Source organism: Alnus glutinosa, chromosome 5 (assembly GCF_958979055.1).
Source record: "Alnus glutinosa chromosome 5, dhAlnGlut1.1, whole genome shotgun sequence".
NCBI lineage: Eukaryota > Viridiplantae > Streptophyta > Magnoliopsida > Fagales > Betulaceae > Alnus > Alnus glutinosa.
Genome location: NC_084890.1, coordinates 31882838 through 31910272, shown reverse-complemented (window position 1 = coordinate 31910272; position 27435 = coordinate 31882838). Strand labels below are relative to the sequence as shown.

Below are 27435 nucleotides of genomic sequence, written 5' to 3'. Positions count from 1 at the left end.
ATCGCCCCTAATTGCCTGTAGTGGTGTGACTGTCGTGTTCGCCTTGGGGCTTTCGATCGGATCGATTAGGCCTAATAATTCCGTTGACTGACGAAGGTTTGGATTGGGTTGTTATTTTCCTATATATATTCACTCCACAGCACGTCTACTACTGTTCAACGCACAAATATATATATATAATACCGTAATTATCATTTATTAGTTCGTTTATTTTCTATCTGATTTGTCTTCTTGCAAAAGAAAGAAAAAAGGAATGCAACAGACAAATAGCTAACGCCGGAGATGAGGACCCTCAAGCTCTATGGCCGCTTTTCGTCAAAATTCAGCCCTGTTTGAGCTCTCTTCTACGAGATTTGGCCAACTGGAATGCTAATAGGCCGAAGAAGATAGAAGTAGAGGGGCCAAGCTCAAGGGAAAATAATGAGGGTACGTATAGTAATTAAGCGCTCTCGATCTCTTTTTCTGTCGTCATATATATATGCATGCAGTCACATATAAAAACTTTGCTAGCTAGGTTATAAACTTATATGTATCACATTGTATATATAGTACGTAGTCAGTACTGTATTGGTCCCACGTGGCTTTAATGTATTTACTGCTAGATTCGTTGGGTTTGGGCTACAGGTATTAGGATCCTCTCCCGTTCAAAGGAACCGGAGGGTACTATCCAGTCCCTTATAATGTAGGACTATTTTTGTCCAAAAAAAATGTCTCTACATTATAAGGGTTGAATTGGAGAGGATCCATTTCCGGGCTAGAGTGGTATCAAAATACATAGAGAAATGCTAAGGGTATCAATTTCTTTACCGAGAGATGGGTACCACCGTACCAGGCATCTTAATTAGACTCCATGTTGTACGTAATTAATAGTCTTATTTTATTATTATTATTTTTTTCTTTAAAAAAAAAAAAAACAGGGAACAGAACACTAGATGAATGGCATACCGTCTGTGTTCCCCTCCTTCTTGCTGCCATGAAAGGTGATTGGGCGGCTGGTAAGGCTTTTCTTGAGAGACACCCTGACTGCGTTCATCTTCCTATAACGATAGAGAAAGCGACAGTGCTTCATTGTTCGGCGGCTGTAAAACAGACCTATTTTGTAGAAAAAGTATTGGAATGGATGACTCCGGGCGACTTGGAATTGAGAACCATAGATGGAGACACGGCCCTTCACGTCGCTGCTCAAACAGGAGAAGTGAAAATTGCTAAGGAGATGGTGGAAAAGAACAATGAACTGCCGTTGATACATAATTGCAAACAAATGATACCACTTCACACTGCAGCTTATAAAAAAGATAGAAAGATGGTTGATTTTCTAATCTCTGACTCTATCACTCCTTTTCATCGTTTGACTACTCCTCAACGCATTGACCTCCTTCTTCTTACCATTTACGCTGGTTTTTACGGTATGCCTCGCCTCATATATGTTTTTGGGAAACTCCACTTAATCTCTATCAATTGTTCCACTTTTATAATTACTGTTCTAAACTTTACTTTAAAAACTCTCAATTTTGTGTATTTAACTTTAATTTTTTTTTTTTTTTCAATTTCACCAATCGGTTAGAATTTTCATTAATCCAATCAATCGATCTTATCAAAATTCTCAAAATATTCTTCATTTTTTTCCAAAAAAAAAAAATAATAAAATTTCAAGGATTTAGTTGCTGGTCAACATTCAAGCGCGTGTTGGCCTGGATCTGTGAATTTTATTTTAATAAAAAAGAATAGAAGTATTTTGAGAATTTTGACAAGATTAACAGAAATCCTAATTGGTGAAATTGAAAAAAAATATTGAAAGATTAATACACTAAATTGAGAGTTTTTGAAATTTAGAGAAGTAATTGAAAATATGATAAAAGTTAAGGGGTTTAGTGAAGTTTCCCAATGTTTTACTGTTTGATTATCTTTGTTTGATGTCCTTGTTTAATTTTCATATCGGAATGATTTTTATACAACAAGTTACCACTTGGATCTATTGCAAAATTAGCAACAATATTTTTAGGATTTTCGAACAAATTTTTGCATCAATGATCTGAGATTTTTATGGACAGATATAGCATTGAAAATTCTGGAAAAAGATCCGAACTTAGCAACTTCCAACACTGCCGACGGTACCGGTGCTAATTGTGGGCGAAGAGCGCAGCTTTGCAAGAGTTGGCCAGAAAAGCATTTTCAATAAGCAGCAAAAGTGAACTATCATCCTGGAAAAAATGCTTAAATTCATGTTAGTTTCTCTCAACCCAAACTGCTTTAATTGCATGATACGTATAGCTAGCTAGAGAATTAACATTAATTGCCCAAGTAGCTGCTTAAATATTTTATTACATTAGCAATAATTGGAGGTCGATTTGACTCAAAACACCTTGGAATGAGAAACATTTAGTCTTGGCCTCATCATATATTGAAAGATGAAATACCTTAAACTAATATTTTTTAAAATTTAAAGATATGATTGTAAAATGGATGAAAGATTAATTAAAGATGATAAGTGAAGTTTTTCCAATTAATTATACTCGATCTTATAATAAAATAGTTCATTAACATTATATATGCCTTGATATGTGACCTTGAAATTAATTAAAAGATTCAGGAGTTGGTATTATTTCAAATTTCGTTAACTTGACCAACGCCTAAATCTTTGTAGTTTTTTCTCCTAAAAAAATGAGAGTATTTTTAAAATTTTTGTAAATCCAACAATTTTGACACATTGTTAGGATTTAATGGAAAATCCTAACGGATTCTTAAAACTCAAAAAAATTGAAAGATGAATACATTAAATTGATATTTTTTAAAGTTTAAGGATATGATTGCAAAAGTGATGAAAGATCAAGGGTGGTAAGTGAAATTTTCTCAATTAATTATTCTATTATAATAAAATAGTTAATTAATTACTTTTCAAATTAAAATCCAAGTACTAGTTATTGCAAATAAATCACCACTCATGTCAGACTATGATCACATAAAATTCATTACATGAGTCATATATGTCAATTTTATATCCCACGTATTAATCCATTATAAGAACACGTACGACAGATTGTATATCTGTTAACATAAACTTGTATATATTTGTTACTCAGATCTGAATCAATATGGTATATATTCTAAAAAATAAAGAGACTTTTGAAAGAGACAAAAGTCACTATATTGAGCTACGTACAGATCGAACTGCATATATGTTTAGAAAATATAATTATCCACTCAATATATTGTTATCTCCGAGCCCCATAGAACCAAAATTTTGCTTTGTCTAAATTAAAATACTAGAGAATAATCGTATTTCCCCCTCCTAATTTAGTGCAAATTTGCCAAGAGATTAAAAGTCTCCATCGAGTCTCTGGGGGAAGGGGGGCCTTTAAAGAAAAACATATATAGCCAAAGAAATCAATAATTCAATACCAGTTAAAGGCTCATAAAAGAAAAAAAGAAAAAAAGAAAAGAAAAAAACAAAAAGTAATGCTGTATATATATATATCTTATTTTTGTACGTTTTAATTACCACAAACTCACTATATATATATATATATAGATGGCAGTCTCAACTAATTTATAGATTTTTTTAGAAAAACAAAAGCTAATTTAAGAATTGATTGAGATTATCACATCAATATTGTAGGATTAAAATATGGCATTTTAAATTAATGCATTACATGAACTAACTTTGCTTAATTTCTTCTTTTATAAAAACTCACTTGTTATGGATATATATTAATTGTTAAAATAATATATAGAATCAATATAATTCTTTTTTACCAAACCATCTCTGAAACAGATTCTTTTTCTAATCTCAGGTCACAAATGGATCTCTAAAATTGGTTTGATTCCGGCATGTTTAGCTGACAAATGGATCATCTATAACAATGCTTTGATGCAGAAATGTGGCCATCAGTTAGTTGAAGAGCTTTGGAAAATGGTTTATACAATTCCATGGAAATCTTTCTCATTAGAAATACTACCGGTTGATGATCAGATGAGTTTACTTGTTGAAGCTGCAAAAGTAGGAAACGTTGAATTTCTACTTATAATTATACGCTCTTATGATCCCGATCTCTTATGGCAATTAATAGATGAAAAGCACGGGATCAGTTTATTTCACATTGCTCTTATTTATCGGCAAAGAAGTGTATTTAATCTGATACATGAGATAGGTGTCATGAAGGAAAAGATTACAAGCTATATTGCCGATGGTGATGACAATATCCATGGCCTACACATTGCCAAAGGTGATAACATGCTGCACATTGCTGGAAAATTGGCTCCTTCAGATCAATTGAATACCATATCCATTGAAGCCCTTCAAATGCAGCAGGAATTGTTGTGGTTTCTAGAGATAGAAAAGATTGTGCCCCCGTCATATGTGAACAAGAAGAATTCAAAAAATGAAACACCTAGGGATATATTTAAAAAGGCACACAAAGATTTGCATGAAAAAGGTGAAAAGTGGATGAAGAAAACAGCAACCAATTGCATGCTTGTGGCAACATTGATTGCTACCGTGGTTTTCACTGCAGCCTTCACGGTACCAGGTGGTGACAATGTAGAAGTAAAGGATCGTGACAAAGGGAAACCTCTTCTTTTGAACAGTAAATGGTTTACGGCATTCTTCATATCAGATGCAATAGCATTGGTTTTCTCTTCAACTTCGATATTAGCTTTCTTGTCAATTCTCACGTCACGTTACGGAGGGGAGGATTTTGTCAAGCAAATACCTCTAAGGTTGCTGGGTGGACTTTGTTAGAGACAATATAGCCGTTGGAACAAAAGTAGCCGTTGACACACATTCTGTTGACACACATTCTGCCAATGCAACCAATCATCCAGAACATGATACACTTCCAGCATACTCTGGAACTTCCCAAACCAAGAGATCCAATCATGCAACTCCTCAAATCATGGGATCCAATCGTGCTGTCCAAGCAGTATCCTCCAATCCATCTTATACTCCTCAAATTGTGGAATCAGCCGAGGTAATTAATCACATTAGGCAAGACAGCCCTCCATCGCACAAGTCCTGCCTAACAGCAAGATACAACTTGCCATATCAAGCCACTGCCAGCCCAGCGTGCACTGCAAGTCTACCAGTTCTCAAGGAATATAAAATCAGCAAAGGAAATCTGTTCCATATGCGTATAAGCTAGACTTAAGTGTAATTGTTTCTGTTGTATTCTTTCCATATTTAGTCTAGGAATTCTGTGTATAAAAAATGTATAGCATCCTCTGTAATTCTTTAAGTTATCAAATACAAAAACCATCGAATTCTTTCATGGTATCAGAGCTTTCGGCACACGCCAACCAAACATCATCCATGGCCTCCTCAACCTCCTTTGGTTCCTCCTCAACCTCCTCTGGTTCCTCCACCACAACACCCTTCATTCCCAACTTCACCCAGTTCATATCCTTGAAACTTGACAGCAACAACTACCTAATGTGGCAGTCCCAAGTCCTGCCTGTCCTACGCAGCAATGACCTCTTAGGCATTGTTGATGGAACTGAGCCGTGTCCTCCCAGGTTCCTAACCAACGAGCAAGGCCAGTCCACTGTCAATCCAGAATATACTAGCTGGAACAAGAAAGACCAGTTCATCTTGAGTTGGATCAATGCTACACTCTCTGAAGCAGTTCTGGCCACAGTTTATGGCCTGAATACCTCAAGGCAGGTTTGGTCTGCCCTGGCAAGCAGATTTGCTTCCCAATCTCGGTCAAGGATCTCTCATATCAAGAGGCAATTACAGAATCTGAAACAAGGTTCCATGACCTGTTCAGAATTCCTTAGAGCTGCAAAAGTTTGGGCTGATCAACTTGCAGCTGTGGGACGCCCAATTGATGATGAAGATTTAATCTCTTACATCATCAGCAGCCTTAGTCCTACCTTCAATCCTTTTATCACATCATATGTTTTCATAACTTGTGATCATCCCTTAAGCTTTGAAGACTTTAGGGATGAACTTTTGAATCATGAAATGCTGCTTAATCAGCAGCAAGCTGCTGCTACTGACTCCTCTGCCATTGCTTTGTTTACTCAAAAAACAGGTACAAGGCCCCATCAACTCAACTTGAAGGGAAAGATGCCTCAACAATTCACCTCCAGATTTCAAACCTGGGGCCAGAATCCTAGATTCTCTCCTAATGGAAACAATCTTCCACAATACAGACAGAAATCCAGCATGCCCTTCAACCACAACAACTCCAGGAATCCCAATATCCAAATTGGAGAAAGTTCTCACCAAGCCGCTGGCTCCACTCTCAACAATCCTGCTGCAGAATCCAATCCCAACAAGCCTCCTGGAGCTCCATGTCAAATCTGTGGCAAAACTAGCCACCAAGCATTAGATTGCTTCCACAGGATGGATTTCTCCTATCAAGGGAGACATCCTCCTACACAATTGGCAGACATGGCAGCCCAAACCAATGCTATCCATGAAGATCCCGAATGGTTTGCTGATAGTGGTGCCAATGCCCACATCACCAACGACTTGAATAATCTGACCATCCAGCAGCCGTTTGAAGGAAATGACACAGTTGAAGTTGGCAATGGATCGGGTCTCAACATAGACAATGTTGGTTCCACCCTATTACACACTCCCAATTCTGTTTTTCATCTAAATAAACTTCTTCACTGTCCAAATGCTTCTGCAAAATTTGATTTCTATTCAACGGTTTTGTGTTGACAACCATTGTTATTTTATCCTAACAGCTTCTCATTTCTTTGTGAAGGACTTGATCACCAAGGCAACCCTCCTGGAAAGCAAGGCTGAGAATGGACTTTATCCAATGCGGTTCAAGGGGAGCTCACTCAAGGCTAGACGTGCTTTAGTAGCCTTATTAGGAATAAAGACCTCCTCTCTCATTTGGCATTTTCGTTTGTGACACCCCTCTCATGATATTGTTTCTAGAGTTGTTAAAGATTTTAAGCTACCTGTTTTGAATTCAGTTTTAGATTCTAATAAAATGATCCTTTGCGATTCTTGTCAACTTGGAAAAGCTAAAAAGCAACCATTCATTGCATCAAATCGACAAACTCTCACCCCTTTAAGTCTCATTCATACAGATATTTGGACATCACCAATCACCTCCATAAGTGGCTATAAATATTATGTCATTTTCATAGATGACTATTCTAGATACACTTGGCTCTACCCACTTAAAGCTAAATCTGAAGTGTATAAGTGCTTTGTTAAATTCAAACTTCTTGTGGAGAAACAATTTTCCTCTTCCATTAAGCAACTCCAATCCGATGGAGGTGGTGAATGTACCTCCTCATTCTTTCAAGCTTTCTTAAGCAAACATGGCATCATCCACCGCAAGTCTTGTCCATATACATCCCAGCAAAATGGTCTTGCCGAAAGAAAATTACGCCACATTCTTGAAACCGGCCTAACCCTCTTAGCTCACTCTCATTTATCCAATCGATACTGGGTTGATGCCTTTCTCACCAGTGTCTTTCTCATTAACCGGCTGCCAACACCACTTTTGGATCATGACAGTCCTTTTTCAAGGCTCCATCAAAAGGAACCAAACTACCAACAACTCAAGGTGTTTGGTTGCAAATGTTACCCTCTGCTTAGGCCTCTTGGACTCCATAAACTTCAGTTTCGGTCTAAACCTTGCATTTTTCTTGGTTACTGCCATGCAGGATACAAATGTCTTGATCCCATCACTAACAAGGTCTACTTGTCACGACATGTGGTCTTTGATGAGCTCAACTTCCCTGCAAAAGATGAAGTACCTCCTCAGCTTCCATCTCAGGTTGATGCCTCCAGTGATCTGCCCTTCATACTCCCTGTAAGTACCTCTTCCTCTGATATACACCATGTTTCACCTTTAAATTCTGTAGTTGCTCATCCTGTCAATACCGGTCTGCATCCTATTACAGCTCCAGCTCCTCATGTCACTTGCAGCCCCCCTTCCTCACCCCCTTTCTCTACTGCCACTTCTGCTCCCCTACGCAGAGATGCTTTCACCCCCAGTCATTCATCTCCTACTGTCCCTATTTCTGAACCAGCCTCCTCTGACCAACCACTCCCCTTACTTTCTTCCTCTCCAGAAATTCCAGCACCTTCCTCCCTTAATTTACCTATCCCTCCTATTCATCCCATGACTACTCGAGCCAAAACCGGGTCTCTTAAGCCCAAAACCTTTCCAGAATTTCACCTTTACCACACCATCCGCCATCCCCTCACATCTTACCACGCAATTCTTCCAGAAACAGAACCCTCTTACTTTAAGAAGGCTGCTGGTGATCCTCGGTGGCAGCAAGCCATGACTGCAGAATTTGAGGCCCTCATTTCCAATGGAACTTGGACTCTTTGTCCCCCTCCTCCTCATCAACATATTCTCAGCAACAAGTGGGTCTATCGCATCAAGCAAAAGCCAGATGGCTCGATTGAACGGTTCAAGGCCAGATTAGGAGCCAGAGGCTATGAGCAGCAGTGCGGCATTGACTACACTGAGACCTTTAGTCCAGTGATAAAATCTTCTACCATTCGGGTTCTGCTCTCCCTTGCCATACAATTTGATTGGAGCATTAGGCAATTGGATGTCTCCAATGCCTTTCTTCATGGGACACTTACTGAAACTGTTTACATGCAGCAGCCTAAGGGATTTGTCGACCAAAGCCATCCTCACTTTGTGTGCAAATTGCACAAAGCTATTTATGGACTGAAACAAGCCCCACGAGCTTGGTTTCATCGCCTCTCTTCCTTTCTCATGGAACTTGGCTTTGTGGCTTCTTTGGTGGACACTTCCTTATTTATCCTTAACTCTGGTTTGCATAATATTTTCATACTAATCTATGTGGATGACATTATTATCACAGGTTCCAATCCAGATATTATTCAAGCCTTAATTTCTAAGCTGCAGCAGGAATTCCCTCTCAAGGATCTCGGACCTCTTCATTTTTTTCTTGGTATTCAAGCCTCTCGGACAGCTACTGGCCTGCATCTCTGTCAAGCACAATACATTCACACTCTCCTCAATCGCTCCAAGATGCTTGAAGCCAAACCTGCAAAGTCCCCTTCACCCTCTGGCCTCAAGTTATCCAAATTTGATGGCGATCCGTTGCCTGACCCTACAGCATATCGACAAATTGTGGGGGCTCTACAGTATTGCACTTTCACTCGCCCGGACATCTCTTTTTCTGTTAATCAGCTGTGTCAGCATATGCATGCTCCTACCTCTGCTCACTAGTCTGCTGCCAAAAGAGTTCTCCGCTATCTCAAATCTTTTGTTGATCATGGCCTGCATTACACTCGAGGTCCTCTTCATCTCACTGCCTACTGTGACAATGACTGGGCCGGCGACCCTGATGATCGTCGTTCTACCACAGGTTTTGCTATTTTCTTAGGCCGCAATCTAGTCTCTTGGAGTGCCAAAAAGCAGCCCATTGTTTCTCGTAGTAGCACCGAAGCTGAGTATCGAGCCTTAGCTATCACCACTGCCGAAATGTTTTGGCTACGAATGTTACTCAAAGATATCTATGTTACCTTAACCACTGCCCCTACAATTTGGTGTGACAACGTAAGTGCCCTTGCATTGGCCACTAATCCCGTGTATCATGCTCGTACCAAGCACATTGAGGTTGACTACCATTTTGTGCGTGAAAAGGTGCTTAATCATGACATTGTTCTGAAGTTCATATCCACTAATGATCAAGTTGCTGATATTTTTACCAAAGGCTTAGGGTCTGCTCGGTTTTTGTTTCTTCGACTCAAGCTCCTGGTGATTCCATCCCCCATGAGCTTGCGGGGGGGTGTTAGAGACAATATAGCCGTTGGAACAAAAGTAGCCGTTGACACACATTCTGTTGACACACATTCTGCCAATGCAACCAATCATCCAGAACATGATGCACTTCCAGCATACTCTGGAACTTCCCAAACCAAGAGATCCAATCATGCAACTCCTCAAATCATGGGATCCAATCGTGCTGTCCAAGCAGTATCCTCCAATCCATTTGTTACTCCTCAAATTGTGGAATCAGCCGAGGTAATTAATCACATTAGGTAAGACAGCCCTCCATCGCACAAGTCCTGCCTAACAGCAAGATACAACTTGCCATATCAAGCCACTGCCAGCCCAGCGTGCACTGCAAGTCTACCAGTTCTCAAGGAATATAAAATCAGGAAAGGAAATCTGTTCCATATGCGTATAAGCTAGACTTAAGTGTAATTGTTTCTGTTGTATTCTTTCCATATTTAGTCTAGGAATTCTGTGTATAAAAAGTGTATAGCATCCTCTGTAATTCTTAAGTTATCAAATACAAAAACCATCGAATTCTTTCAGACTTGTCGCACTGTTGGTCTCTATAATAGGCCTGGTATCAGCCTTCAGTGCAACCTGCTTTTTGGTATTTTACAGTAAAGCAGCATGGGCTCCGATTGTTATACTCGGTTTGGCTACTATCCCAATAATTCTTTTTGTGCAGGCACATTTTCGACTTTGGATTGAAGAAATCAACTCAACATATTGGGCTAGATTTCTCTTTTGGTCAAATGTGCGTAAAAATAAACTTTTCTACTGAAAGCTACTGAGTGTAGCTTTAGTAGGAGGATTTGGAGATCCATGATGGCAGATTGTAAGGTGGTGGATCCTCCAATGGATTGGGAGTTGGTTGTGAATTGGAGCTCTATTAGTTTGAGAGCGGAAAGCTTGATTGGAAGCTGTGTTTAGCTGCTACAATTTATAATCTGTGGATGCAGAGGAATTATCTGAAGAAGCAATTCTTTCCACCATTAGATGGGAATTAGTTAAGGCGAGGATCCTTGCTAAATTTCCTCAGACCTGATGTTTGTTTTGTAGCTGAGTTTGGAGCTGTGGTCTGCTCTGGAGTTCTAGGCTGAGTTTGTAAGTGTGTTTTTGTGTTGGGAGTTTTCTGCATTTTCTGCAGATTTCTTCTTTTGTGTTTCTCGGAAGGTTTGCCAGCGTTTGCTGTTGGTCTTGTTTGTTGGCTCCTTGGTTGCGATTTTTCTGTTTGAGAGTTTGGGTGTTTTAGTTGCTTTTCTGGTGGCTATTGTTTGGTTTTGAGATTGCTATTTGTATATAGCAGTTTTGGTGTTGGTCCTTTTTGGGGGCCGGGGTTTGTCCCTATTTAGGACGGTGATTCCAGTTTTTACTGTATTTTTTGTGTTTGGTTTATAAAAACATTAATTCATCCAAAAAAAAAAAAAAAGATGCTGATCAAGAAATTCATCAATAAAAAATATGAAAGGCAAGTCAAACAAAAAGGTGTTAGGAAATAAGTCCTATTTCTTAGGACCTGTGAGAAGCGAAAAATTAAGAAGACAAAGAGAAATAAATCAATCATAAATGACACTAGAATTTAAGTGGTTCTTTCAAATTGAGGTACATCTTCTGTAGAAGATGCAGAAAAAATTCACTATTAAAGATAGTTACAGTGAGAAAATCACTCAAAATCCAAATTTCTTATACACCCAAATTCCACTCACTTGTGTATTGTTTCCAAGAAGGATAAACTTTCCTTCTTCTTTGCTTGAAGCACTTTGGATGGGCTGCCACTTATTTTTGCCATGGCCGTGTGCTTCTATTTATAAGAAAGAGAAGCTTTAAAATATTTACAAGATATGATTAGAAAGATGCTTCAAAGATAAATATCTTATCTTATCTTAAATTACTTCAAAGCTAAGCATCTTATCGTATTATCGTATCTTAAGTTGCTTCATAGTTAAGCTAAAGCCACGTTGATACCATAGATGTATCTTTAGCGATCATGAAGATGCTTCCTATAACAAATATCTTCCACCTTTTTCACCGAGACTTGTTAAATGCAAGTCAAACTTAACAAAAGGAACAAAAATTTTAAGAGGTGACTGATCGAGGGATTTTGAGCAAGCAAGGCCAGGCAAATTAATATCGAAGAGAATAAATCAAGACTTTGAATCGATGCTAGCTCATTTGACTATTCCATAAATAGACTTAATTTTCCTTTGGTTTATATATATATATATATGAAAAAAAAAATACACATAACCCTTTCAAACTTCCATTTTATTGTTAATGTACCCCCAAATTATTAATTGTGTCAATATCCTTTCCATCGATCTAGGCTTTTTACCTAATCGATGAAAACAAATTTTAATCATTTGGATCTAATAGAGGGCGAAGATTAAAACATTTGAGAATATCAAATTCTAAAAGAATTTGAGGGATCTTGGTCCTCTTTTGCAACCAAAGTATCATTTGTCCTCCTTATAAAAGCCTAACCCGGGAAGGAAATGCTGTCCTTAAATCATTCTTTTTCATTTTTCTTTCCCCTTGAAAACGAGGAATGTTAGAATTTTTTCTAGTATTTTTTTTATATTTATCTGAAACGATATAAATGTAATAAAAAAATTAAAAAATTGCATCCATGTCATTCAGAAGGACATAAATATAATTTTTTTTATTATATTTATATCCTTTCAGATAGACACAAGAAGAGCACTAAAATGAATTCTAACATTCCTCTTTAGAAATATTATTCTCTAATACCTTATAGTTATTTCGGGCCGCGATTATAATCCTAAGAATTTTTCGCCTTAGATCACTTGACTTAATACTCTATCTTTAAGTTGGTAACCATTCGAACCAGTTTTTTTCAGCTCAGAAAGTGTTCCTAGCTTAAAGAGCAACTAGCAGATTTGAAGAAGAAGAATGAATGACTGAAAGTCCAACTCAAAGACACCAACATGATAAAAGTACAGGATTAACTACTTAATTGTTCTCTTCTTTTCCAATCCGTAAATCATAATTAATCTTGTACCTTTCTCATGGTGGTTCTTATTTACTATTTTACAAATTTGATAGAGGAAAGTCTATGAAAAAAAAGGAAAAAATGAGAAGTATCAATAAATTTGTTGTGCATGAGTGATGGATAAGTGCATGCAATGTGATTGTCCTGCAAAACTTGGCTCGCAAATCATGATAAAAATAATCAACTACAACTAGTTGTACGTCTCTATCGACCTATCACTTTATTGTGTAAGTTCCACGAAGGAAACTTGATAGGCAATTAGGCATTAGAGAAATGATTGGCAGGCACCCCTACATACCACTTCTCATCACCTCCCTTAAGTGGCATGTGTTTTTTATTTTTTTTTGAGAAATCATCCTTAAGAGAGGTGGTGAGGAGTGGTATGTGGGGGTGCCTGCCAATCATTTCTCTAATGCCTAATTGCCTATCAAGTTTCCTTCGTGGAACTTACACAATAAAGTGATAGATAGGTGGGGGTGCCTGCCAATCATTTCCCTAATGCCTAACTGCCTATCAAGTTTCCTTCGTGGAACTTACACAATAAAGTGATAGATAAATAGAGACATACAACTAGTTGTAGTTGATTATTTTTATCATGATTTGCGAGCCAAGTTTAGCAGGACAACACATTGCATGCACTTATCCATCACTCATGCACACCAAATTTATTGATACTTTTTTTTTTTTTTTTCTTTTTTTTCATAGACTTTCCTCTATCAAATTTGTAAAATAGTAAATAAGAACCACCATGCATGAGAAAGGTACAAGATTAATTATGATTTACGGATTGGAAAATAAGAGAACAATTAAGTAGTTAATCCTGTACTTTTATCATGTTGGTGTCTTTGAGTTGGACTTTCAGTCTCTTCTTCTTCAAATCTGCTAGTTACAAAATGCATGCATGATCATGAGCAAGAAAAAAGAAAAAGTTACAAAATGCATTTTACTTAGAATGATTTCTCTCTCTTTCTCTCTCTCTCTCTCTCTGATATAGACTTCTAGTGATTAGAAGTTGTGCTTTCTGTGACTTCTAGGGATAAGAAAAAAAGAAAAAGCAATAGTGGGGTGTCCAGCTTTTGCGCTGGCCTCCACTATGTATTTTGTCGGAGATTAAAATCTTTGCTTTTCCAGCCATTGAGAGAGAACTTCAAAGCAGAGAGTTCCTATAAATTCATGAACTTGAATTTCTTTCTGCTTATAGACAGTACTACAACCTCCCCAGATGAGTGACTCTTTCATTGCTTTGGTTTTCTTTGTTAATTTGCGAAGATACTTTATCTGGTAAGGAACATGGATGTCCTTCGATCTTGTCCAATTAAAGTTCAAAATTATTTATGTTTCTAATCTTCTTTGGGTGGCCGGTGTTTGCTTTGTCTGACCTCTTCCTGCAACCGTTTGATTAGCATAATCCAGTTATTATTAGGGCTACTAGAATTATTTTATTCTTACCTCTGTATTAGTATTTTCTTTCATTTTCTAACACTAACAAAGCATCATATATACCTTTTTTTTCTTCCTTCCGAATCCGTAAATCAAAATCTTGGTACTTTTGTCATGGTGGTTCTTATTTACTAGAAAACTGGAAATAATGAGCAAGACAAATGAAAAAAATTACAAATTGCATTTACTCTTTAACTTGTATCTAAAAATGTTCATATGTCAATTTTCTATGATCAGTACTTCTATTTTTATAAAACCATGCAGAAAATTAGAAAAATGAACGACATAGAAATGGCAGAATTGGGGCAGACACGTGGAGTCGGTGGAGAGGACCCGAGCAGTGAATTTAATGGGAGTAAGTGCCTATCGATCTCTTTCTCTTTGGTCATATGCAGTCACATAACAGGTGACCGAGTTTAATTAATTAATTTCGATTTATCTTTGAGAAAAGTGTTGCGAATGCGTTTATTATATATACCTTGTTATCCGTTCCATTACATCTTGCAAAAGCTCCATTGTAAATGTTCTGTTAAGCACCTTCTACATATATTATGATTTATGTTAGGCCAAAATGTTCTTTTAAGCACCTTCTATAGGCCAAACAATAATAACAAACAAGGAAATAAACAACAAGCTAGGGAGACTCCACTTAAGTACCTTCTACATATATTATGATTTATGTTAGGCCAAAATGTTCTTTTAAGCACCTTCTATAGGCCAAACAATAATAATAAATAAGGAAATAAACAAACAAGCTAGGGAGACTCAACTTAAGTACCTTCTACATATATTATGATTTATGTTAGGCCAAAATGTTCTTTTAAGCACCTTCTATAGGCCAAACAATAATAACAAACAAGGAAATAAACAACAAGCTAGGGAGACTCCACTTAAGTACCTTCTACATATATTATGATTTATGTTAGGCCAAAATGTTCTTTTAAGCACCTTCTATAGGCCAAACAATAATAACAAACAAGGAAATAAACAACAAGCTAGGGAGACTCCACTTAAGTACCTTCTACATATATTATGATTTATGTTAGGCCAAAATGTTCTTTTAAGCACCTTCTATAGGCCAAACAATAATAACAAACAAGGAAATAAACAAACAAGCTAGGGAGACTCAACTTAAGTACCTTCTACATATATTATGATTTATGTTAGGCCAAAATGTTCTTTTAAGCACCTTCTATAGGCCAAACAATAATAATAAATAAGGAAATAAACAACAAGCTAGGGAGACTCCACTTAAGTAGATTTCTTGAACTTTCATTATATTTGTAAGTAATTACTCCTTCAAAGTTTAAAAATTTTGAATTTAGTTTATATAACTTTCAATTATTTTCAATTTTCTCCATTCGTTAGGATTTTTTATAAAATCCTAACGAATAATGTGAAAATTACCAAAAATATTCTTGCCTACTTAGCCGTGCATGGGCCTGCAGACCACGAACTAAGCTTGGCCATGGGTTGTAATTAATTTTATAAAGTTTGCAGGAGTATAGAAGTCATTTCACCTTTAATTATCTAATTTAACTTTAAACCTTAATTGGAGGGAGACATTACAAAAAATGAAAGTTTGACACACTTAATGGCTTGAGAGTTTTGAAAAAAAACAAAGAATAAGACAATTTTAGTGCTGCAGATACGTAAGCTAGGTCCTGAGATAAATTAGTTCTCGCAACATCGATCTTAGCAAGCCTGCATGCATCAAAGTGCATTTCATGATTTTTTTACCAAAAGTTGTAATTAATAAGTTTGTTTGTTTTTTTTTTTTTTTTTTTTTTCCTGAAAAAACAAAATTTCCCAGGGGAAAGAACACTAGATGAATACCGTGCCCTGTGTCGTCCCCTCCATCAAGCTGTCTTAAAAGATGATTGGCCGGCTGCTGAGGCTTTTCTTAGGGAATACCCAGACTGTGTTCGAGCTCCCATAACGAAAGAGAAAGAGACAGCACTTCACATTGCCGTGATTGCAGAACGCACCAGTTTTATAGAAGAATTGTTGACATTGACTACTCCGGGGGACTTGGAATTGAAAACAGCATATGAATATACGGCCCTTCACCTTGCTGCTCAATCAGGAAACGTCATAATTGCTGAGCAGCTGGTGGAAAGCAACCGTAGACCGCTACTGATCCCAGATGCAAACGACCACGGAGACATGCCACTCAACGTCGCAGCATGTCTAGGACATGCAAACATGATCTCATATCTATTACCTAAGACTCCTCTTGGAGAGTTAGCTCCTGATAAAAAAACTAAGCTCCTTCATTTTACCATTCACAATGATTTCTATGGTAATTAAGTCCTATATCTGGCTATAACTTTGTTTGATGAATTTGAGGCAGTTTGACAAGTTGGATGGAGTTACCACTTCTCTTGCAATATTAATTAGCGACCATGCATATTATAAGCATTTCTTAACCAACCTTTTGACAGTGATCAAATTAATTTGTCGATCGTTTTTTATGGACAGATATAGCATTGGATATTCTGGAAAACTATCCAAACATAGCAACTGCCAGCAGTGAATGCTGGCGTGGAGCGTTGGACCTGTTGGCCAGGAAACCTTTTGCAATTGGCAGCGAAAGTAGTGATCAGCTACCATTCTGGAAAACTCTCTTGAAAAACTCCTGTTAGTTTACCTCCTACCCAAACTTCTTTAATTAAAATGATATATATATACGACATTTCCCAAGTAGTTCTTTTATTACATTAATCACGTACAACTTGATGACTATTTTATTCAAATTACCTTGGCACGGGAAATTAATGCTCTTTTTTTTTTCTTTTTCTTTTTTTATTATTATTTCATCAAATCTTTAGATGACATCTACTTCTCAGCTAAGGAAAATTCTATAAGTTATTTTCTATTTTATATATCGATCTCCATCAATTGTAACACTTGTAACGGTTTTTTTTTTTTTTTTTTAAACAAAAATTTCCTACAAACCATATCTAAGATTGACATGCGTCCCTTAGTATGTGAGAATCACGTATTATTTTAATAGTATGTGCTTCTCACATGCTTAAATAACACATGTTACTTTTATATGTAGGTTGTAAAAAATTTATTACAAACTAGTTTGTAGGAAATTTATGTCTGTTTCTTTTATACACACAAGAACAAGAGGTTTTGTTTTTTCTATTTTTACCAAAGCTAGCATTTATTTTTTAGAAATGTTTTTGGTTTCATTCTCTTACACAACTCCATACAAGAGATGCACAAATTCACAGATGTAATGATAGATTTATTAAAAAAAAAAAAAAATGTTTAAGAAAGTGATACTAAACACAACTTTTTATTTTTACTTGAATTCAAAAGATAGTCGAGATTTGAAGTGCCCGGGTTATGCAAAAGACAAAACATATCTTAAGAATAAGTCAATAAGTAGGATACAACTAGCCGCATTTAATGCTTTAGTTATCTTTGCATTATTATTTCATAAAGCTTTCAATATAATTTCTTATTATTGATATTGGTAAAATAACTATATAGATTTAATATTTCTTTATTACCAAACCATGTCTATTTTCTGAATAGATTCTTTTTTCAACCATAGTGTTCAAAGGGATCCATGACAAAGCTTTGATGAAGACTAATGCCCATCGATTAGTTGACGAACTTTGGAAAAAGGTTATAAATGATCAAGAGCCACAGTACTTCTCATCAGAATTGATTCCCTCTCACAGTACTTTACTTTTTGAAGCTGCAAAAGTTGGAAATGTTGAATTTATAATTATAATTGCACGCTCTTATCCTGAGCTTTTATGCCAACAAGATGAAACGGGAATGAGTATATTTCACTTTGCTATTAAACATCGGCACGAGAATGTCTTCAATCTAATATATGAGATAGGTGGTACCAAGGATAGCCTTGCAACCTATTCTAATTCAGACACCAACGAGAACATGTTGCATTTAGCTGGACAATTGCCTGATTCAGATCGACTAAATATTGTATCAGGAGCAGCCCTCCAAATGCAACGAGAGTTGTTGTGGTTTAAGGTGACTAATATATATATATATATTTTCTTCTCCTTGCATATATATTAATGGTTCAACTATTACATGTCAATTTATATGTGGCCAAATGTAGGCGATAAAAAAGATTGTGCCAAAGTCATTTGTGAAACAGAAGAATGAAGAAGGCAAAACACCTGAGGAGATGTTTACAAAGACACATAAAGTTTTGCTAGAGAGTGGTGAAAAGTGGATGAAGGACACAGCAAACTATTGTATGCTCGTGGCAACATTGATTACCACAGTTATTTTTGCTGCAGCCTTCACTGTACCAGGTGGCAACAATAAAAAAACTGACATTCCTATTTTTTCGAGAAAAACCTTGTTGGAAGTATTCTTCATATCAGATGCAATAGCACTGTGTTCATCTTCGACTTCAATAGTAATTTTCTTATCAATTCTCACGTCACGTTACACAGAAGTTGATTTCTTAAAGTCATTACCTTCAAAGTTGGTGTTTGGACTTGTCACACTCTTCATTTCCATGGTGGGCATGATGGTCGCCTTTATCACAACTTGGTTTTTGGTGTATACAAGCGCAAGTGCACGGATTTCGGCTGCAGTTGTAATCACTTCAGCTAGTATCCCAATTACCTTGTTTGTTCTGCTACATCATAAACTTTGGGTTGATACACTCTCCTCAACATACAAGTCTAGATTTCTTTTTCGGCCAAATAAACACAGACTTTTCTAATGGAAGATGCCGATTGGGGAATTGATCAACAGAAAATATGAAGTTCAAGGCAAACAAAAAGGAAGGAAATTTGTTGGAGATTCACATGTTGTTGAACAAGGGAGGTTAAGGAAAGAATTGATCGCAAATAAAGACTTTGGAATGATGTCGGCTTAACTATTCCACCAAGATTTATTGTGGTTTATACATACTAGCCTATAACTAACGCTATGCTCAGGTTTTTCATTATAATTTAATTTTAAAAATATTTTTGTGAAAACATTTTAGAAAATAATAGCAAAAAATATAAATAATAATTAAAAAGGAAAGAAAATAATTAAAGGTTATAGGTGAATTCATTAAATTCAAACAACTGTTAATTTATGTCATATGGGGCCAATTGGGTGGATTGAATTAAACCAACATTAAAAAACAAAAAGCAGTCATAAAATACGACTTGTAACACATTTAGCCACTATAAAACCATTTTATATATTAAATTTTAGTTCTTTTTTCACATACTTTTTATTAACTATTGTTAGTGAACTTTTTGCATAGCTATTAAACGTATATACCAAGTGTGAAGCTATTGGAAAGTTTTAGCCTATTTAACAATTTTAGCCACTCTGAAACTATTTAAAATTTAAATTTTGGTTATTGGGGACGTAATATTATTACTTATAGTGCATTATTAAACAATATTTGTATTTTTTTTAAGTACCAATGCCTATTATTGCATGTTATTGAAATATTTTGACTTAAGAAAGTTCTTTTAGCTTCCAGCTAATTAACAATTAATTTTCCAATTCTTATGCTTCCTTTCAGTAATTACGGGTGTGTTTGGTAAAAGTTATTGAGAGTTTTTTTTTTTTTCTAATAATAATAAGAAGTGATTGATGTGATATAAAGTAGAAAAAAATTATATTTTTTTGTATGAAAAAGTAAAAAAGTTTTGTTTTGTAGTGGTTTTTTTAATTTGAATAGTAATAAAATTGATTGATGTAATATAAAAAGTGAAAAAAGTTAAAATGTTTTGAATTTGACTTTTTAATAGAAAATTAGGAGTTAGGGGGAGGAGTTTTCCAAAGCCCTACATTATAACTTAATCTCAAAAATCTTTTTGCAAAAGCTTCTTAGAAAAGAATATAAAAGAATATAATAATATTAATGAAAAAAGTAAGGCAAGAAAAAGGTTATAAAGGAATTTATTAAATTCAAACAACTCTTGATCGTCATGCCAAATGCTACTTGTTACAGATTTAGCTATCCTAAAAGCATTTTATATATTAAATTTTGGTAATAGCAAAAAATATAAATAATAATAATGAAAAAGAGAAAAAAGAGGGAAAAGAGAGAGAGAGAGAGAGAGAGAGAGAGAGAAAGAAAGAAAAAGAGGAACTCATCTTGGCCAAGAGAGAGAGATAGGAGGGAGAGAGGAGTGTGAGAGGAGAGAAATTGGTGGGGATTTGCTTGCTTGCCAGCTTGGTGAATTGTGTCCAGGGCCTAGGAAGGCAATATTAGCAAAATATCTCTCAATAAGCTCCTCTCGAAGCTTTCTTTAATAATTTGAATTCTTCTTCTTCTTCTTTTTCTTCTTTTATTTTTTAATTTTTTTAATTTAAGTCTTTACAATGCCCAAGTAGCTTCGCGAAGTTTAGGTTAATATTCTAAATAATGATTTTTATATTCATTATTCTTAAAAAATTATAATAGCGTCGTTGTAATGTTCGAGTAATATTAGAAATATTATATAAGTATTTTATGTCATATTAATGCCCGTGTAGAAATACGTGAAAATGCTATGTAGCTATCACAGTGCGTAGGTTATATTATGACATCTCAAATATAGCTATCATAATGTTTGAATGACATCATGACCTTGTAGTTGTAGATATACCGCCATGATGCCAAAATTAATTTTGAGGATATAGTACGATGCCTAGGATAATGACCTCTCCATCATAAGGTTAAATACCGGAACACTCTTGACCTCTCCATCATCACACATCCCTGCCTATCACTTCACACGTCTTCCCCATTCTTCTAGGTCCTTCTTTCCCGTTCACTCATTTTCAGCTTTGATCTTTGTCTTTCCCTTTACCTTTCTTAGTCGGTTCTCTGACTAGGGCCATAACATCTCCCAACGACGTCGTTTTGGATGTTTCAGTGATGCTTATGCCGTAAGATTCGCGTGGAGAGATTTGTGCAAGAGGTAAGTCGTGCGTGGGTTGACAGAGAGAGATCCGGCCGATGTGTGTGGGTTTTCAGCCGAATTTCTCTTCCTCTCTCTCTTTGTCTATCGATTTTTTGTGTGCGTGGGTTGGCATCGGTTGACAGAGAGAGATCCAGCCAGTGTGTGTGGATTTCCGACCGGATCTCTCTTCCTCTCTCTTTCTCTGTCGCTGGCCGGTGTGCATGGGTGCCGGATCTCTCTTCCTCTCTCTTTTTCTCTGCCATCGGCTGGTATGCGTGAGTTGGCGTAGGTTGACAGATTTCCAACCGAATCTCTCTTCCACTCTCTTTCTCTGTCGTCGGCCGGTGTGCGTGGGTGCCGAATCTCTTTTCCTAGATCTCTCTCTTGCTCTGTTGTCGACTGGTTTGGGCAAAAATGAAAATAATTATTAATTCTGCACAAAAAATGAAAATAATATCATTATATTATTAATGAAAATAATATTAAAAAAAATTAATTATTAGTTCTGCACTGTTTGGGCAAAGCCGTCCAGAAATCCTGACGATTTTGTCCAAACCGTCTAGAATAAACCGTCAAGAATTAATTCCTGACGGTTTTTTACTTGTTCTAGACGGTTTAAAACCGTCCAAAAGTACTGTTAATTTTGTAGTGGTGCAAATATGAGAAGTGTCGAAAGGGCTAGTGGTTGGAGTCCACACAGCAATAAAGGAAGAGATTGAAAGTATAATACTTACCGAGACATTTTCACTACAGATGATTTTTTTTTTATAAATGCATACTTGTATTTTGTTACCAAATGGCTAAAGGGAGATTGTTTGGTCTTAGAAATTGGCTTCATTCGGGAGTAATTCTACCCGGCGCTCCAGTGTCCCTCAAGTGTCCCTCCACATCTGACGTGGCATAGTCCACGTCAGGCCTTTTTTTTTATTTTAAAAAAAAAAAAAAAAAGTTAAAACCCTGCGTTTATACGAAGCTTCATTTCAATTATTCTCAAAATATTTTTGCTCCCAAAAAGCTTTCCTTCTTTCCCTCTTCCCTCCATCCCTCCCTCCCTCCCTCCACCCCATTGACAGCCACCCACCTGCTAAGCACCGTCAAACACCAGCTACCACAGCCACCGAACCTCGGTTCGTCCATCTCTGGCCCATCCACCGTAAGGTCTTCTCTGTTTTGTTTTGATTTTCCTTTCGATTTTCTCTTCTTCATACAGATCTGGTTTTTTGAGTTGTTTTTGGATCTGGTGTTTTGAGTTGCTTGATCTGCCACCCACAAGCACCATCGACCACCGCCACCAGCGACGTCCATCTCCATCTCTAGCTACAAGCACCGTTTTCCACCGTAAGGTTTTCTCCATCTCTTTCCATTGTTTCTCCCGTTTGGCTTTTGGATTTGTGGTTGTTGTTTTACATGTTTGTTTGTGTAGCTGATGTGTTTGATGATTTGCTTTCATTTTTTGCTTTTGGGTTTCTGGTTTTCTTCTACTGATGGTGGTTTCGAGTTGGTTTTGTTTAATTTGAAGTACATATTTGTTGTTGGGAGATGTTATGGGAGACTATCTGGTTTACCATTTGGCTTATTTTTCGCTTTGAAGAAGCTTATGTTGCTTCATTCAAATGTATTTTGGAATGGAATTAGTGACATTTATGGTGTTGTTCTTTTTTTCCTTAGCTTGTAGGACATGATAGCCACTTGTTCTCTAACATGTTCTTTTTTACTTTTGATGACAAAAACAATAAATTCATTACAGTAAAGAAGCAAAATGTGAACATTTTTTTATAAGTAAAAATGTGAACATGAATAAGAGAAAGTCCTATTCATTAAGAAAGAAAATATGTTCAAATGAAGGTGCACTTAGATTCTCAATGCCTGTACTGCTTTCTTAGTATACAAGTTATTCCCTGTAAGGAATAACTTGTGCTTAAGTTAGCAATTCTATTAAGCAACCTCATATAGAGTCCATTGCCATCTTAAAACTATTTCATCAGATTTCATTAAGAAAGAAAATATGTTCAACAGGTTCTATAATTAGCATATGTGGTGTAATTAACATTATAAATGTGGAGTGCAGGTGTATTGTTGGAGAAGGGTGGCAGGAAGAAGATGGGATTTCAATTTCAGAGATGATAGGTAGATTGAAAACTTTTTCTTTTTCATATGAGAGATCCTCCTCTTTTTTTTTTGTCAATTTTATTTTTCTTTTTTGGGAAAAATTGTGAGAGTTAAGTTCATAGATGATGTGAAGGCTGTTAAAAAAATGGAAAATCGATTATATTTGTTGATCAAATGGCAAAATTTTCGTAAACTGGTTGTGGCATTTAAACAAAACTCTGCTGATTGTTTTTGTCACTTTATCTTCTTATTTATAAGGTCCATGAATGAATGAACCTATTCCACTGCATTCAGCCTGCTGGCATTGTAAGCTTTGTAATGTAAATGATGTGTATTAAGAGCTTGTGGAATAGTTTTGGAATCTTATTTTTTGTAAAAGTTGTGGTATCTCATTTTTGTGGGCTCTTCATGTTCTTTTGGGATTTGATGCATGTCTATGTTTGCCACATTTTTTCAGCAACTAAGAGAGCTTGAGGTTGTGATGTTATGACAATTTTAAGTATAAGGAGGAGACCGAAGGGAATTGAAGTTATGGCATTGTAACATATTGTCATCCATGGCCAAAACCAAGGGAGCCATTCTCCCAAGGACCAAAATAAAAGTGGCCAAAATCAAAACCAACCTGTTTCTCCATTTTCAACCAAAACCAAAACCTATGTTACAGATTTTTTTGGTAGTCACGATAATCTACACGTTTAAAAATTAGTCTATTTTGAAGACTTTTGAAGCCTGTTGGCCGGAGAATCATAAAAAGGCTGACATGCTGAAGAAAAAAGGCATGACTTGCATAGAGTTTTATTTCAATTTACCAAAAACTGGCTTGTAACCCGTGCTAATTACGCCATTATTTTCATTTGAATCTGCACTTTTCAAAGGTTTTTGAAATCTGCATTAATTTATGAGAGTGAAGAAAACACGAACTGACAAAGGAATTATACACAAAATATTGTGGAAATGATAGACAAACAGGATTCTCCCATATAGAGATGTAGGTTGTGTTTAACTATAAATCATAAAAGGTAAATAATATATAAAAAGACTAGGTAAAATCCTGTACTAAAAAGATATATATTACAATGATCATTTTCATACATTAGGCAATTTTAGATAATCAAATCTTGTACAAAAAAGCTTAACAACAAAAAAGTGCAGATGGAATTCCGCAAAAGCACAATGAAGTTCCGTCATTGGCAACACTTTATCCTGAGTATGTGTTGTACACGAAAATACTTTCCAAATGCTGTCCCCAAATCAACATTGTCCTGGAAGCACAAAAAAGCCACAATGGAAAAATGCAAAAATGCAAAAATATTAAAAGATCAAGTACCTTAAACCATATCAATTTAGTTATAAAGAAACTTATCAACTTATACGATGAATGAAATTCAACCAGTCAAGAATTCATGACTTGTAAGTGGCAATAATCTATCATACTTATCAAAAAGTGAGAATAATCTATCATGTTAACCTTCAGCTGGACTATAAACTATATAATCTATCTGTTTGATAAAGCCCACAAGGATGAATTAAAACTTTTTTAACCAACTCATCACAGTACAACCACTCCAGTAAAAACTGGATGAAGTTCCCAAACAAGAGAACAACCCATTAACAACAACAAACACATTCCCAAATCAGGACAAAACAACTCAACAAATACAACAGAAGCACAAATCCTACAACGAGGAAACCAACTCAAACAACCCACCGAAAGATCAGACAACTACATCCTCCAAAGCTTTGAAAGCTTAACCGAGATGGGAGAACATTTGGAGATGAAGAAAACCTTACAGTGGAAAACGATGCTTGTAGCCGGAGATGGAGATGGACGCCGCTGGTGGCGGTGGTTGACGGTGCTTATGGGTGGAGGATCAAGCAACTCAAAAAACCAAACCCAAAAACAACTAAAAAAATTAGATCCGTATGAAGAAGAGAAAATCAAAAGGAAAATCGAAACATAACAGAGAAGACCTTACGGTGGATGGGTCGTTGGAGTCCTCTGCAGTGGTGGTGACTCGGCTTGGCTCGTCGGCGATGGTGGTGGCTCGGCTGGGCTCGTCGTGGTGGAACGGTTGATGGATCGTTGGAGCTATACGGTGGATGGGTCTTTGGAGCTTAACAGTGGATGGAAGCCGGAAATGGACGAACCGGGGTTCAGTGGCGGAGGTAGCTGGTGGTCGACGGTGCTCAGTAGGTGGGTGGCTGTCGGTGGGGTGGAGGGAGGGAGGGAGGAGGGAAAGAAGGAGAGGTTTTTGGGGGCAAAAATATTTTGAGAGAAATTGAAATGAAGCTTCGTATAAACTATAAATGCAGGGTTTTAACTTTTTTTTTTTGGGCCTGACGTGGACTATGCCACGTCAGATGGGGAGGGACACTTGAGGGACGCTAGAGCGCCGGGTAGAATTACTCTTCATTCGGTGACCAAAACTTTGATTGTAATTTTCATATATTCCTGATCGACCTGTGTGTTTGGAGTGAGAAAGTTGGATTAAAGGGCTTTAAGTGTTCTGGCGTTACTATAGCATCACTTAGCCATGCTAACAACTATGCCTTAAAGTATTTGAAGCCCTGCTAGTGCCAGGCGTCACCTTGGCGTTCTAACACCAAGAGCCACAGAAACCTCACGTCAGATGGGTGTCACCTGAGTCGTGTTTACGATGTTGAGAATAAGGTTGTACATTAAATCACACTGAATAATGTAAAAAAGAGGCCTATATACACATGTTAAAAATAAATATACACACATACGAAACCATGTAGGCCGGCCGGACACAATACAATACAATAAATAAGACATATAATCTAATAAAGAACATTCCACCTCGCCAGTCAACAAAGAGCAGCGGTGGTTGACTTATGTTGTGGGGTCGAGTGCTTTGAAATATTTAGTCTCTGTTTTAATTCACAGGTTTAGCGTAGGGAATGACATAGGTCGATCTTCATTCAACCGATCGATCCAATATGAGATCTACTTTTAGTTGCTTCATGCAACCGTTCTTTGAGCGAGATTTTGATTGAAGCATTCTACCAAAACAGATATTGTAGTTTGGATCAATTGAGCTTCCACTGAAGCAATCTGTCAAAACAGATCCAGTAGTTTTGGTCAACCACACGAGCTACGACCAAGGCATTCTAGCTAGCTAAATTCTTTGGCAAATGTGTCGACCAAGTATGAAAATCAAGCTTCAACCAGTGCAATATGTAAGTCAACATTTACGATTTGGTTCATCGTAAGTCAACATTCAACTGAGGCTAGAGGTTTTTCAATATATAGATTTTATCTTTTTGTAAGTCCAAAGCTAAATTAATCACGACCATGAAGAACCCTAAATACAATATGCATGGTCCAAACTAACTTATTACTAAAGGTCATTCATCTAAGTATCATAGTCACTTACCATCCTAACAAGGCTTGAAGCTTTAGTTCATCACTATTTGCCTTGAAATTGCTATCAATAAACTTTGAGATACTGTGCCATCAACGTTGTGTTGATCTTGAAGTTGAAAGAAAATTCTAAAGCTCCGAGATATAACAAAGGGTTTCATCTGGTATAAGGTTGGGAATGGTTCTTGAGTGTTTTTGTAGTTGGGTAAGATGCATGCATGCAGTTTGGAAAACTCGTCCCCACCTCTCGGAACACGGACATGGCTAATTTCTTGTCCTTTGATGTCCATAATATTAATCTTTCGAAAGTTATGAACGATTTCAATTTGATTTTTGTTTTATTACAAATGACGAGCAAGTCTATCATCGTTATCGAAGACTTCGATCGGTTTTTGACGGAGAGATCAGCGGTCGTGAGCTTGTTCGTCGATGTCATATCCATTTTCCTCTCTGTGATTTTTTGGCATTCAAAATGTTGGTTAATAACTACCTAGGACTTAAGGATCACAAATTTTTCTCTAAGATGGATGATTTTTTTCAGAGCAGGGCGAGCTTGAGCCCGGCAGAGCTCAGGGAGCTGATGGTTTCGAACCGAAACTCGCCGAGCTGAGCTATAAAATCGGTCCTCGAGGCATTGCAAACAGACAATAACAAGAGAGGTGTCGAGAAAATCGGGTGGCAGTCGAAAAATAACGCCACTCCAAACAACTATCTTTTTAAAAATAAAAAATAAATAAGAAATAAAATTTTAATTTATTTATTTTTTAAATTTTTTTTTATTTATTTTTTAATTAAAAAATTATACGTGTCAAAAGTATTATAGAAATATTCCTCTAAAAGATACATTTTTTAAAGATT

General features: G+C 36.5%; 2 protein-coding genes across 2 annotated transcripts; both read left to right on the top strand.

Moving 5' to 3' along the window:
- The first annotated feature begins 2073 nt into the window (after positions 1 to 2073).
- LOC133867595 (ankyrin repeat-containing protein ITN1-like) lies at positions 2074 to 4749 on the top strand. Its single transcript, XM_062304339.1, has 2 exons — positions 2074 to 2224; positions 3792 to 4749. The coding sequence occupies exon 2, from the start codon at positions 3869 to 3871 to the stop codon at positions 4736 to 4738; it is 870 nt and encodes a 289-aa protein (XP_062160323.1). The 5' UTR covers positions 2074 to 2224; positions 3792 to 3868; the 3' UTR covers positions 4739 to 4749.
- Positions 4750 to 13942: 9193 nt separating this feature from the next.
- LOC133869569 (ankyrin repeat-containing protein ITN1-like) lies at positions 13943 to 19169 on the top strand. The gene is made up of 6 exons (XM_062306606.1): positions 13943 to 14028; positions 14452 to 14542; positions 16001 to 16489; positions 16669 to 16827; positions 17756 to 18201; positions 18293 to 19169. Exons 2-6 carry the CDS (start codon positions 14464 to 14466, stop codon positions 18908 to 18910), a joined length of 1791 nt encoding a protein of 596 aa, XP_062162590.1. The 5' UTR covers positions 13943 to 14028; positions 14452 to 14463; the 3' UTR covers positions 18911 to 19169.
- The last annotated feature ends 8266 nt before the right edge of the window (positions 19170 to 27435 follow it).

Coding starts and splice junctions, on each gene's coding strand:
- LOC133867595 (XM_062304339.1), top strand. CDS start 3,869: ATGCAGAAATGTGGCCATCAGTTAGTTGAAGAGCTTTGGAAAATGGTT.
- LOC133869569 (XM_062306606.1), top strand. CDS start 14,464: ATGAACGACATAGAAATGGCAGAATTGGGGCAGACACGTGGAGTCGGT. Junction 16,490..16,668: donor CATTCACAATGATTTCTATG/GTAATTAAGTCC, acceptor TTTTATGGACAG/ATATAGCATTGGATATTCTG. Junction 16,828..17,755: donor AACTCTCTTGAAAAACTCCT/GTTAGTTTACCT, acceptor TTTCAACCATAG/TGTTCAAAGGGATCCATGAC.